The sequence below is a fragment of the Indicator indicator genome, chromosome 16, assembly GCF_027791375.1.
Source record: "Indicator indicator isolate 239-I01 chromosome 16, UM_Iind_1.1, whole genome shotgun sequence".
NCBI classification, from domain to species: domain Eukaryota; kingdom Metazoa; phylum Chordata; class Aves; order Piciformes; family Indicatoridae; genus Indicator; species Indicator indicator.
Window position 1 is genome coordinate 17,751,186 of NC_072025.1, and position 12,545 is coordinate 17,763,730.

Consider the following 12,545-nt stretch of genomic DNA (forward strand, 5'->3'; position numbering starts at 1 on the left):
GCACCACGTGGAGTAACTTTTATTAACAAGACTTCTGTCCTTTCTCCTCCACTCTCAGAAGGTGCAGGGCCACTTAATTCCTGTAACAATCAGCTCAGGCATGGCTGGTATTTGACTGTTTCAGTCTAGTTAATACTAATTGACATGCAGAGGGGTACTGCTTTAAAACCTAATTTGACCAAGAGGACTTAGCACAAGCCTCCTTTGATGTAAAGTCTTATGAAGATAAATTCAGAAATCCTTCTTTTAAATGTAAATATGCTAGCAGGATGGTTAAAATGCCAGCAATTTGTCACTAAATCTGACTGAAACCTTAACTGTGTACCCAAGTGATCCCTTGTCAGCATATTTATTCGCTCTTCAGGCACACAAAATTCCTGCTGACGTCAGAGTTATGTATGTGTAAGACTGCAAGATTAACCAATATTAACCTTCTTGGTTATTTCTGTATAGAGAGGGGTACTTGAGCTAAATCCATTTCGGATTCATATCCTGTAATTTCCCCTTAATAGGCTTCAACTGTACATAGCATCTGGAGTCACAAATGATATAGTCCCCATAGGTATATCTCTATTGGATTTCCTTGTTTTCCTGGCAGTCACTCCTCAGACTTGTCATCTGCTGCTCTTGGTTTTGCCCTAATGAGGTGTTCAAGAGAGACATAAAAACAAGGCACAACACAACCAGGTACTCAGCTCCTAACTGATACAGATTTGGAAACCCTCCAAGACCCTGCACACAGGCACAGTAGCTCACAGTGAGCTACAAGGAGGGTAACAAAGAACCTACAGGCAGCTAGCTACACTGAACATGTCCCTACCAGCTGAGCTTTGGAAATCCAGATAGGAAAAGGCTTTAGATAAAAATGCAAGTGTCCTTGCCAATCTGCTAAGAACAGTAAGCCTGACTACTTCTACCCTTCCAAGTGATGGGCACAAGCTGCGCTAAGGAGGCCTTGGAAGGCTATTTTCGGAAAGATACTGCAACAACAAACGGCTGCCTGTTCTAAACAGCATTTCAGCTGTGGAGTTTAATGCTTCTGAATTGAGCTGGTTTAGCTAATCTGTGCTTCAGACAGCTGCATTAAAAACCAGCCCTCTATCCAAACCCAGATGTTAGCTTTAGTTAATGGGACTAATCACAGCTTCGGAATCAGACAGCAGCCCTGAAAGCTTACAGCCTGGAAACTCTGGTGACTGCTCTCCTGATCAGACACAGCCTACCTTCAAGATCACTGATAACTGACATGCCACAGACAGAAGCTACAGGCTTGGAGAGGAGCCCAGCTGTGGCACGATGGCAGCAGTGCGTTACTGTGTGTGCCAGCATGACACACGGTGCACAACACAGGCTGCAGCCCCAGCAGGGTGTCCAACAGCAGGTGACTGAGATGCCTCTAAACACTGAATTATATATACTTCAGCAACACAAGAGAAGTGACCTTCACCCACGGCAACACCAGACATCAGAGACTACAGCAGTCTGTGTATGCCTGGCATGTGCCAGGGCAGCAGAGACATGTGGCAGCCTGCATCCTGGCCACGCTGAGTAACCCAAGCCGGGAGTGCCACTGCCGCTGGCTCGTGGAGCAGCAAAGCCTGGCACAGGGGAGCAGCAGATGGGAGAAAGGCCTTCAGTCATCACTGCCGGAGCCTTGCACAGCAAGGCACAACCCACAGCACTCTAGCTACATCTAAAATTACATCTTCTAAACTGTCAGGACAGGAGGGGGAAAACCCCACTGTCTAGTTTACCCTGCCTCAAGGGCTGAGGTTTCATCATCTGATGCTCAAACAGGTGCCCATCCATATTGTTCAGCTGCCTGCTCTCATACACAGGCTCTTCTCTCAAGGTGTAAATTATTTTATTTTAAAGCAAGTCTTTTTATTCCATTTTAACTACTCTCTGTCTTAACAACCATATTGAACCCAGACAATTCTTCCACAGAACCACATACTTAACCTTTGCTATAAAACCTGCTCACTGCCTCACGGACTCACAGGTGGCAGGACTGGATCTCACACTTGCATTCTTGCTTTCACAACTGTTACATCTCACCTATGCAGACAAACCCTGGATGACCTCACTTTGGGTAAAGTGCATCATTCCTCTCAGGACAAATATTAGCAAAAGGCTTACTTTTTTTTCCATCACAGGCAGGTTCCTTCAATTCCAGTGGTTTAATATCAAAGGGAGGAGAAAGTGAATTAAACTACATCCACCCACACTGGGCAAGCACTCTACACAAAAGCAGGGTCTCCAGCCACAGCACACCACGTAATGAGAAGGCAATCAATGATTCTGAGTCATCTGGACAATAAAGATCCAGTTCAGGACATCTGAAAAGCACTTCCCTAGTGTACAAGTCCAGTATCACATTTTCACAGACACATCCTTTTGGGAGGACCCTTTTGCTCCAGAGTGTATCTGTGTCATGTATGACACAGCTGTATATCCAGGATCAGGAAAACCATGGGAGGTCATGGACAGTTCAGGGAGTGTCTGAGCACGTATCAGGTGAATGAGGAAATGCTCACAGACACCAAAGCACTGTTCAGGGTCGTGCAGAGCACACAGCAACTGGACATGTCAGGACTGGAGCAGTAATCTCTCTTTCCCAGCTGGGACCTGCAGGGCTTTATTCTGTTGTTGGGGTTATTTGTTTTCTCTTCTCTTTTTTTTTTTTTTTTTTTTTTCCCTAAGCTCCTCTCCACAATGCCTTTATGAGGATCTAGGCCAAAACCAAGTTCCTGAGGGCTTTCCTGGCACTGGAGTGGCCATTTGGGTCTGACCCTCTCATATTTCATTCCCTCTGTCATGTGAATATTTTTGGAAATATTTCACACTGCTCTGACTCAAACAACCCCTGTCTTTTCTATCCCCTCTGCAAATTAAAGTTCCAATGTTTCAGTCAGGTCCACTTAAAATCCACTGCTTTAAATGAAAGTTCCTACTATCACAAATCCTCCAGAATAGCCATGGCAAAGATTTCACCATATCTGATGACACCATTAATAATATTAATTAGGCAATACTAAGAACCTGAAACTCACTTCAAAGAGCTGCACTAGCAGAGCAACAGTCCTAACCTGAACACCAGCCACATGAAGTTGACAAGTCAGGACATTTCCTGGGGAAAAGATGCCTCATTTCAATAATCTTTGCATCACAAATGGCTCCTACTGTTCAGCAGAGCCTAAGAAAAAGACATGAACTTGGTACTAATAAAAGGTTTCCTACCAGAAGGCCATGAGTTCCATGTATGGCAACACACCTAGAGAGTGAAGCAGTGATGGATAGCCAGGTTGTCAAGGTATGTTGGGGGATCGTATCCTCCTCTCCCATCCACATCCTCAGCCAAGTGAAAATGCACAGGGTAACTGCCCAGGATTTGCTGCCCCATGTTTTTTAATTCCACTCCTGACATGTGCACAGAGCTGAAATTCCTTAGGATCTGTTGAGACAAATGCAGATCCAAGTAAGGCATTTACAAGAAAAACACAGGCAAAAGGAAAAACACTTCTCTTTTTTTTTTTTCCCCTCTCATTAGGCAATACATTTGCAGAGTGAAACTGGGCCTGATCCCAGAAGGAGGTGTGAGCTCCCTGCTCTGACTCACAGCAGCCCAGAACCTGCAGAGCAGTGTGCCAACTGCTGCACACCTAAGAGCCAGGGGCTGTCCAGGAACAGCTGCCAACCAGCATGGGCAGGACTGAGCAACAGCCGTGTGCGACATAGCTATGGGCAAGGTAGTCCTGCCAGCTGCAGAAAGGGATGGCATTTACCACCCAGCTCTGTTTCCTGGTAGCTCTATCTCTGTCAAGTGATTTTAGGCCAGACCTAAAATGCGCAGCTCCTCGATTTCCACCAGCTGGTAGAGGAGTAATTTACCACAAAGCCCCTGAAGCAGCAAAGACCAAAGGAGATGTGAAGCAATGAAGAAGAGGCAAAGAACAACAGTGTAAGACCCACATCTTCTCTGAGCCATGAAGGGAGCAGGTTTGCTCTACAGAAAGCACAATTTCTTCAGTGATACCTTGTGAACTCTGTAAGCTCCCACTGACCCTGCTGGCAGTGATGCCTCAGGATTCCCTCTGGCCCAGAGAAAGGAAGATCTTTGCATAACCAGTAAAGAAACTGGCACAGACTCACTGCAAGTCTAGCAGGCCATCAAAATCTTCCCTTCTTCCTAGAAAAGTGTATTTCTCCCCCTGGTGTGGTTGTACTTTCATGCATTATATTACTTGCTTACAAACCAGGAAAGGAACTATCTGAAAGCACCTACAGGCATATGCATTAAAAATTACTCACTTTAATGTGTCCTCCAAACGTATCAAAGGAGAAAAACTGGCATTGATTTTGTCCATAACATGAGTCTTCCATTTCTCCTTGAATAAGTATATTTCTAGTCAGAAGACCAACTTCTGCCCTCATATCTATGCCATCAATGACTTCTCCAATGTGAAGATAAAGCGGTTTGCCTGTGAAAATCAGAAACATTTTTATTCAGGTGAGCACAACATCTCTGTTATTGTGTTGCTCTAAGCAAGAGCACACCTCTCATTCAGGCAGTCAGCCAAGGCTGGGGATGTGCCCAGTGCTTGGTGTCGGATCCCAGGGGAGATCAGTTCTTCCCTCGGCTTCTACAAAGGACTGCTGCCTCTGGCCAAACTTTCAAGTTCCAATGTAATACTGAGCCCTTCAGCTCTCACATGTGTTTATGAGTTCATGGGACAAAACAAAACAAAACAAAGCAGCTAAAGAGACAAGGAAACGCAGGATGTAAAAAAACAAGATATATAAATATTTACCACAAATGAGCAGCTTGATAAAAACGTTTCATACCCTCAATTTTCACTTGGTTACTTTTACATTCAGGGCAAGGAAGGAGATTAAACTCTTCAGCCTGGTGCATAGAATAATCTGTACTGGCAATGACAATCCGGTCACCAGGTAACCAACTTGCAACCTCATCCACCAAATGAAGAATTATTCCTTTGGACACTTCCACTTTAAATCCATTATGAGGCACCCCTGAAAAAAATGAAGCAATCAATTACTTTTACAGTTGCACATGACAGCCTCATGCAATTAGCTGAAGAGCACACCACTTTCATTTTTGTCTAGGTAACTGTGGTTTTGACAGAAGTGCCCGAGCCATTAAATGTGTCAGTGCCATCTTGTGCAGGCAGCTAAAGCATTACTTGGTGAGAGTGAGCTGTTAGCTGGGTCACCATCCACACCAGCAAAAGAGTATGGATGGTATTATCACTACACTGATTCCCAGTAGCCAGGAAAACAAAAGAAAAAGAGCAAAGCAATAGAAGACAAGCAATTGTCAGGGAAGACTTTAAACCTTTCAACCATCCACTGAAAGCAGTGACAGTAAAGCAGGTGCCATCGTAGGTGAGGAAGTCTCTTTGGGCTACAGCTAACCCCGTTGTTCCATTCCCATCATACTCCCGTCTGTCTTCTGCTGTGGAAAGATGATCCCCTCCGAGGACCCCCACCAGCGCCCAGGGCTGCCTGAAGAAGACCGGGAAGGAGCAAAGCAAGTGAGAATCCGAACCCTCCACTCACAAAGAGCTTGAGCAGACGGAGAGGTCACAGCGCGCCATTCCTGTCCTCCCTCCACCCCTGTCCGAGCCCCGGGTCGCGCCCCTCCGTGGGGGCGAGCGCGGCACCGCGGCGGCCGCGCCGCGGAGCTGTCCATGGTGGCGCCGCGGGCCCGGCCCCGGCCCCCCCTCTCCTCCCCCGCACCTCACCTGTAGCGCAGGCGGGCGATGAACCGGCTGCCCAGGAGGTCCCGCAGCAGCTGCCGCGTCTCCGGCGTGAGGCTGCGGGCGGCCGAATCCCCCACGGCGGCCGCCACCACGGCGCCGGGGGGCTGCTGAGCCAGGAAGGTGAGCAGTCGCCGGCACTCACCGGGCCGCAGGTGGGTGTCGAAGCGGCCCGCCGCCAGCATCCGCGCCGTGCCGGCGTCCAGGATACGGAGGTTGAGCCCGCGGCTGCCCCACCGCTTCTCGGAGGAGTAGGGGCCGTGGCGGAGCCCGCCAGGGTGCAGGGTTTTGTCCAGGAGGGTCCAGGAGCGGGGCCGTCGGCCGTGCAGCTCCAGGACGCCGCCTCGACCTACTCCCACGAACTTCTGCCCGAAGCCCTCCACGGCCACCCCCTCGGTGGCTCGCCCGTACAGCGAGATGGTGGCCCGTGAGCTGTAGGGGCAGCGCTCCGAGCCGATGTGCAGCTCCCCGCCGTCGTGGATCATGATGTAGCGGACCCGCAGAGAGATCGGCGGCCCGTGGGGGCGGTCGGCGAACACCAGCCTCCCTGGGGGGCGAGGGGAAAGGAGTGGGGTTGGGATCGAGAGCTGCCACCCTCTGCAAAGCACAGCCTGGCCACCCTCCCTCAAAGCCCGGGCTCCGGGAACTCGGGGACCAGCCAGCATCCCCGAAGAAGGGGCAGGCAGCCTCGCTTACCTCCGTCGCGGATGACGAGGGAGTGGAAGGCGGCGGAGCTCTCGAGGCGCAGAGCCACCCCCCGGCCCACCACGACAGCGCGGCGGGTGTCAGAGCCAGGTCGCCACGGGGCGAGGTGCGGGGCGGCCTCCGGGCAGGGCCCTGCAAGAGACGGGCAGCGGCGGCAGCGGCGGTGGAGTGCGGAGGGGCGCGGAAGGGCGCGGAGAGGATCGGTACCGACCTGATGAGCTGCCGCCGCTCACTCTTCCCCGACGCGTCCCGCGGCGACGCCGGGACAGGAGCCGGGTCCGAGTCCGACGCAAAGGGCAGGAGCAGCCGCGGCTCCCCGGGGCTTCCCGCAGCCGCTACCTGCTGCTCGCAGCCGCGGGGCAGCCCCTGCCCGCAACACGTGCGCCGCGCCGGCTCCTTGGCCGCGGCTGTGCACGGAGACGGCGCCAAAGCACATTTCACTTTTGATGTGTTCGGGGGTTTTCTCCTTTTTTGTTTGGGTTTTTTTTGTTGTTGGTGGTTTTTGTTTTTTCTTTTTGTTTTTTTTTTTTTTTTTCCGCTCCCTCCTCCACTTAACGTAGCAATACCGAAACCAGAAAACCCCCGCCCCTGACTCCACACAACCCAGGACACGACGAGGCAACCACAACATCAGTACGAAGAGCGAGCCGGCGAGGAGGCAACCCGGCAGCAGATCGAAGAGAAGCACCGGCGGGTTTCAAAGTTCAGCTGAAAAACTCGCTTACCTATCCCAGGCAGCGCCGAGCCGCAAACTTTGTACGCTGCCTCTCGGCAGCTCCTGATCCGGGCTGCTAGGCACCCCGACTGCAGGCGGCAGATGCAGGCGGCAGATGCAGGGGCAGGCAGGCGCAGGCAGCTCCCGCTCCTCCGCTCCGGCTGCCTCCCCTCCGCCTCCCTATTTATATCCATCTTCCAACCGCTGGCGCTGCCCGCACTGTTTACAGCAACGGAGCTTCTGGCTCCTCCCAGCCGGGGACGATCCCTCCAGTCTGGACGTATATCTGCGACCGGCGCCCAGATGCCCGGGGCCGGGAGGAGCCCCGCTGCCCGCACGCCAAAGGTCTTCCCCAGCTCCCAGCCCCTGGGAACTGAGAGCTCCCCGCTGGGCTCCCGGCGGTCATGGAGAACGGGGCGAGTCTCAGCACTGGGGACTCTGCAGATCCGCACAGCATCCAGCTGGACTCAGCAGCCCCATGTGGATGGGGTGCCATCTGTCTTACCAAGAAGGGCAAGGCGATGTGGCATGCCAGACCCCGATGTGGTCACCAGGGCTTGGCATACCTCGGTCCTTCTTAGGAGGCAGATGGCTCCTCCAGCCTTTCCAGCAAGAGTTGTTTGGCCCTGTGTTGTCCTGCATCTGGCAGATCTACAGAGAACACTGCAACAGAGTGGCTGCAAAAGCTGCCCTAAGAGCAGGTGAGCAGAAAGGTATTTGTCACTTCACCTCCCATCACCTGCCAAATCAACCTGTAATCAGAGCCTGCAGTGGAAAAGCCTTAGAAGGTGCTCTGACAAGACACAGCCTCAAATAAACCTATGTGGGACTCTGTTCCTGGCTTTTGCAGGTTCCTGTCTGAGCTCCAGTCTCAGTGGACAAGGCACTACCTATGGAAGAACCAGCACACACTAGTTTGCTTTCCATGAACCTGAATATCACATAAACTACACTAATAACTGAGTTTCCAGGTGACATACAGACAGGTAACTCCTTATTGTGGCCACTGTCCACTCCATTCTAGTCTGCACATCATCTCCACTCCAAAGCCCAACATCCAGAGAGGACATCTGTCCCACAGTGGGACAGAAATGGTGCCAAATGCTGCCCCTGCCCAGGGCTGAAGCCAAAGAGGGGCAAAGCCACAGGTGCTGCCAGTCTCAGAGACATTTGTGTGCCATCATCTGGTCAAATCGTTCCAATCTGTCACCTCTGAAATTTATTCTGGTGCAGGATTTTTTCTGACAGAGGGCACAAAGAAGCTATAGTCATGTTAATAAGGAGCAAGGGCTGTCAGACAAAATATGGGAACAGACTGTAAGCAGGGAGGTTGGTGAGGGACACAGCATACCCCACACCCCAGACTCTAGAGAGGCAGCAACACTCACTTGTGCTAAACAAAACCCATCTACTCTCTTACACCCTGTCCTAGGACCCAGAGAATTGCTGAATCTAAAGATAAGCATCCAGCCTAGAGAAACAAATCCGGATCACACTTGTCATTTCAGTGCTCCATAAATACAGGGAAATGTTAGAGCTGCCACCTTTGCTACCGGCTGTTCATCTATCATTCAGTGCTGGCACTTCTATTCCTGTCTCAAATAGCTTTTGTCATTTTCCTTCCAAAAAAACAGCATTAGTCAGCGTTGTGCCTCCTTCTTATCTGAGTATGACATATAGGAATGCAGGTCATGGGAAAGCAGAGCTGTTATCAGAGGTATAGGAGGCTGTGCTCAATTTTTTTGAAGAAAGATTTATCTACTGGTGGAAGTTTCAGGCAAGACAAGACAAACAGGAGCATTTTGTCTAAAAACACACTAAATTCTCTGAACTCGGTGATTCTAAAAGTGTGAAATTTGAGATAGAAGAGGACTTGAACCTGTATTTTACACCTGCTAGGGCCCTAGAAATCTCAGACATTTTTATCTAGAATGTTTACTCCATGCAGAAGACTTCATGGACTCATCTAAATAAAGGCAGCAATGGCTAAACTAACACAGGAACATTACAGAGGCTTTGCTTAGGGCTGAACTTTGCGCAGGCCTCATGAAACTACTAGCAAAGCCAAAGTCACTTCTGTCCCCATGGACTTTTCCTGAACAAGAAAAGGTGTGAGTTCTGTTTAAATCCTTCAAAGCTGTTGCCCCCCTGTAGCCTCAGGATGCACAGAAATACACCGGTACCATTCCTTTCCTGAAAGATCTTTCAGGTGAATTATTTCAGTGCCATTTACTCCCATATTAAGCTTTCAGTAGCCTGAGAAAGACCATTTCAGAGTAAATGAGGCTGGACATATTCTTCTGGTTTTTTGTTGGTTTTTTTTTTTTTTTTCATAAAGATTCCTGTCTCTGTTCAAGGGAAACACCAAAGCACCTATTGCTATCTGTTGCCTGGTGCTCAGGAGCTGAACTGTTCCCCCTCCACTCTTCTCCAAATGCCATTTTTCAAGATGATTTTTGTTCTGCAGCAGCACCAGATTGAAGCTTACACCTCACCACTCAGTTACAGGATGCAACCACAGCACAAGAACATTCCCAAACATCCTCACATCTGCAAGTGGGAAACCATGACTAACGCTTGCCGTCTGCAATACAGAGCTGGTGTAACTCTTCCTCGCAAAAATAACTAACCCAAACCCTCCTTCGAGTGTTATTGCTGGTTATAAACTGACATTTACCTTCCTCACACACAAACCCGGGTCATTCTCTGTAATGGGCTACCAGGTATGAGGCAACCTCGCCCAGCGTGTCGCAATGCCCCTAACGCTTTGCCGACACACACAACCCTCGGCTTCAGTAACAAACACCCTCGCTTGGCGAGATTTCGTTTCAAGGCAAGGGCAGAAAACCGAATCTACTCCGGATGAGTCAGCGGTGGGCGAATGGAGCCGCAGAGCACAAGCAGCTCTTCCCAGACCACTGATCTCGCATACGGGAGCAGGGAGGATGGCTCCTCCTCCGCAGGTGCCTTTCCCGGGCACACTCCCTCGCCGAACAGCTTTCCTGTTTCCCTCTCACCCACAAGGGACGGAAGGAGACGCGGAGTCAGCATGCCCCGAGGAACATCCCATTCCCACGCAGGGAGCTGGCGGCACAGTAGGACAACTGCAGTACCCGCAGCAGCGGCTGCCCCTGCCCCTCGCTGCCCGGAGCGTTCCCCACACCCGCGGGCAGCGACCGGCAGGGCCACACCGGCTCCTGCGGCGCCGCAGCGAGCCGGGGGGTGGCGCCCTTGCACAGGCGCTGCCCTCCCCAGCCTTGCTCAGCGCCTGCGGCCCCGGCAGCTGGGAGGCCCTGAGCGCCAGCTGCCCTGACTGGCAGTCCAGGGGCTTCTGTTGGGTTGTGCTCCGCTCCCCAACCACGGCTCCGCCAGTGCTCTGCCTTGCTGCTTTCTGCATCCGTTTTATGATTTCAGCACGGCAGAGGACACGGCCACCGGCTGCTCCCGGCACGGAGCAGGGCAGTGGAGCACATCAGCTCTGTAGCTGGAAAGCTGCCTGGCAGAGAAGGACCTGGGGGCGGCTGAAGATGAGCCAGCGTGTGCCCGGGTGGCCAAGAAGGATACCAGCATCCTGGCCTGGATCAGCAATAGCGTAGGTCAGAAGGAGTAGGGAAGTGATTATCCTCCTGCACTCAGCACTAGTGAGGCCATACCTGGAGTCCTGGGTTCAGTTTTGGGGTTCCCACTCCCAGAAGGACACTGAAGGGCTGGAGCAGGTCCAGAGAAGGGCAACGACCCTTTGCAGGGTCTGGAGAACAGGGCTGGTGAGGAGTGGCTGAGGGAACTGGGGTTGTTCAGCCTGGAGGAGAGGAGGCTGAAGGGAGACCTCATTGCTCTCTACAACTCTCTGAAAGAAGGCTGGAGTGAAGTGGGGGTTGGTCTCTTCTCCATAGTAACAAGTGACAGGAGAAGAGGAAATGGCCTCAATTCCACCAAGGGAGATTTAGATCGAACATTAGAAGAAACTTCTTTACTAAAAGGGTTATTAAACACTGGAACAGGCTCCCCATCCCTGGAGGCGTTTAAAAGACTCAGAGATGTGGTGCTAAGGTACATGGTTTAGCAGCAGGCTTGGCAGATAATGGTTGCACACAATGATCTTAAAGGTCTTTTCCAACTGGAAATGATTCTAGAGTTCTACAGTTTTGGTGGGAGCTGGGAACACTGGCCCTGGGGAGCAGTGAGCAACACCCTGATAATGCTGGCATTACAGCTGTGCTCAGGGCTGCCGTGTGTCTGGCAGCCTCACCAAGCTGAGCACCTCATTACCACAACACAGCTTTTAGTGCTCAGCTGCCAGAGAAGGTCTCTCTATAATGGCCCATCTGTGGCAGCTGCCCTCTCACACCAAACCAGCCTTCATCTAGCATCTCCCCTTCCACAGACAGCAGCTGCCTCCTCCCTGCCTCACCACAGACCACCTGCTTAGGGCTCAGACCTGGCCCTAGCTCAGCCTGTACGCTTGGTGACAGTTCTCAGCACAGCACAGGACCACTGCATACTGAATTGCATCCAGTGATGTCCAACCTTGCCAGCACCCTTTGCTCTGGCAATAAGGAGCCTGGTCCTATCACTCAGCCAGCACTGGAATACATCTGAAATACCCAAACCACATCTTCTCCTTGTATACCTACCACTTTGTTCCACTTTGGGCTTTAATGGTGTTTTTCTCGGTTTAAACATCTCCTCCTTGAGCAGAGAGAAGGCCTTGGACTGCTGTGCTTCAGACAACACTCCCCTGCTCCTGAGGAGCTGCAGCACCCTGCGCAGCAGGACTGGCTTTACCTTGTGCTGGACCAGCCTGAGAGGACTGATCTGAATTTTGGGCCAATTGACTTCTCGATCACAGTTATAAAACCGGAAGAGATTCCAGGCCAGGCCAGGCCTGAAGGTATCCATTAATATGTATCTGGAAAGTTTAAGGAGCATGTCACAGGAAAACTGCTTTTCTTGTGGGTTCTGGCCCAGGCTCTGACTTAGCAAACTTCTTCCCCGGCGACTCAGGAGAGAGCTGCTCTTGAACAGGCTGGAGGGTTCATAAGAGCTTGCGGTCCCAGGAAAGGTTTTCTTACTGTGCAGCAGCCTTTCATAATCCATGTCCCACAAAGAACTGTTGGGATTCAGGCTATATTCTGAAATAATCAGATAAATACAGTAAAAGACATGAAACATAAACAGCAAAGGATCCCAGGGGCTTTGTTTCTTTAAGATATTTATATCTCACATCTATCAGTGCTCTGCTGTAGCTTGGATACAGTGCAGATTGTTGCACTTGCTGAGCGCCCTGGCAGGCCAAAACAACAGATGTGCTATAGGCCAGGGGTTAGGGGCTGCAATGTAATAAT

At 51.2% G+C, this 12,545-nt stretch overlaps 1 protein-coding gene across 1 annotated transcript in view; it reads right to left on the reverse strand.

The window, feature by feature from the left end:
* LOC128971985 (cell surface hyaluronidase-like) overlaps positions 1-10,597 on the reverse strand; it is a 55,397-nt gene extending 44,800 nt beyond the window's left edge. Inside the window, 10 exon segments of the mRNA XM_054387745.1 lie at positions 3,241-3,279; positions 3,281-3,454; positions 4,312-4,481; positions 4,846-5,034; positions 5,357-5,526; positions 5,766-6,327; positions 6,477-6,617; positions 6,719-6,892; positions 7,211-7,638; positions 10,314-10,597. Of these exon segments, the coding sequence (XP_054243720.1) occupies positions 3,241-3,279; positions 3,281-3,454; positions 4,312-4,481; positions 4,846-5,034; positions 5,357-5,526; positions 5,766-6,327; positions 6,477-6,617; positions 6,719-6,892; positions 7,211-7,638; positions 10,314-10,597 (2,331 nt within the window).
* Positions 10,598-12,545: the final 1,948 nt, after the last annotated feature.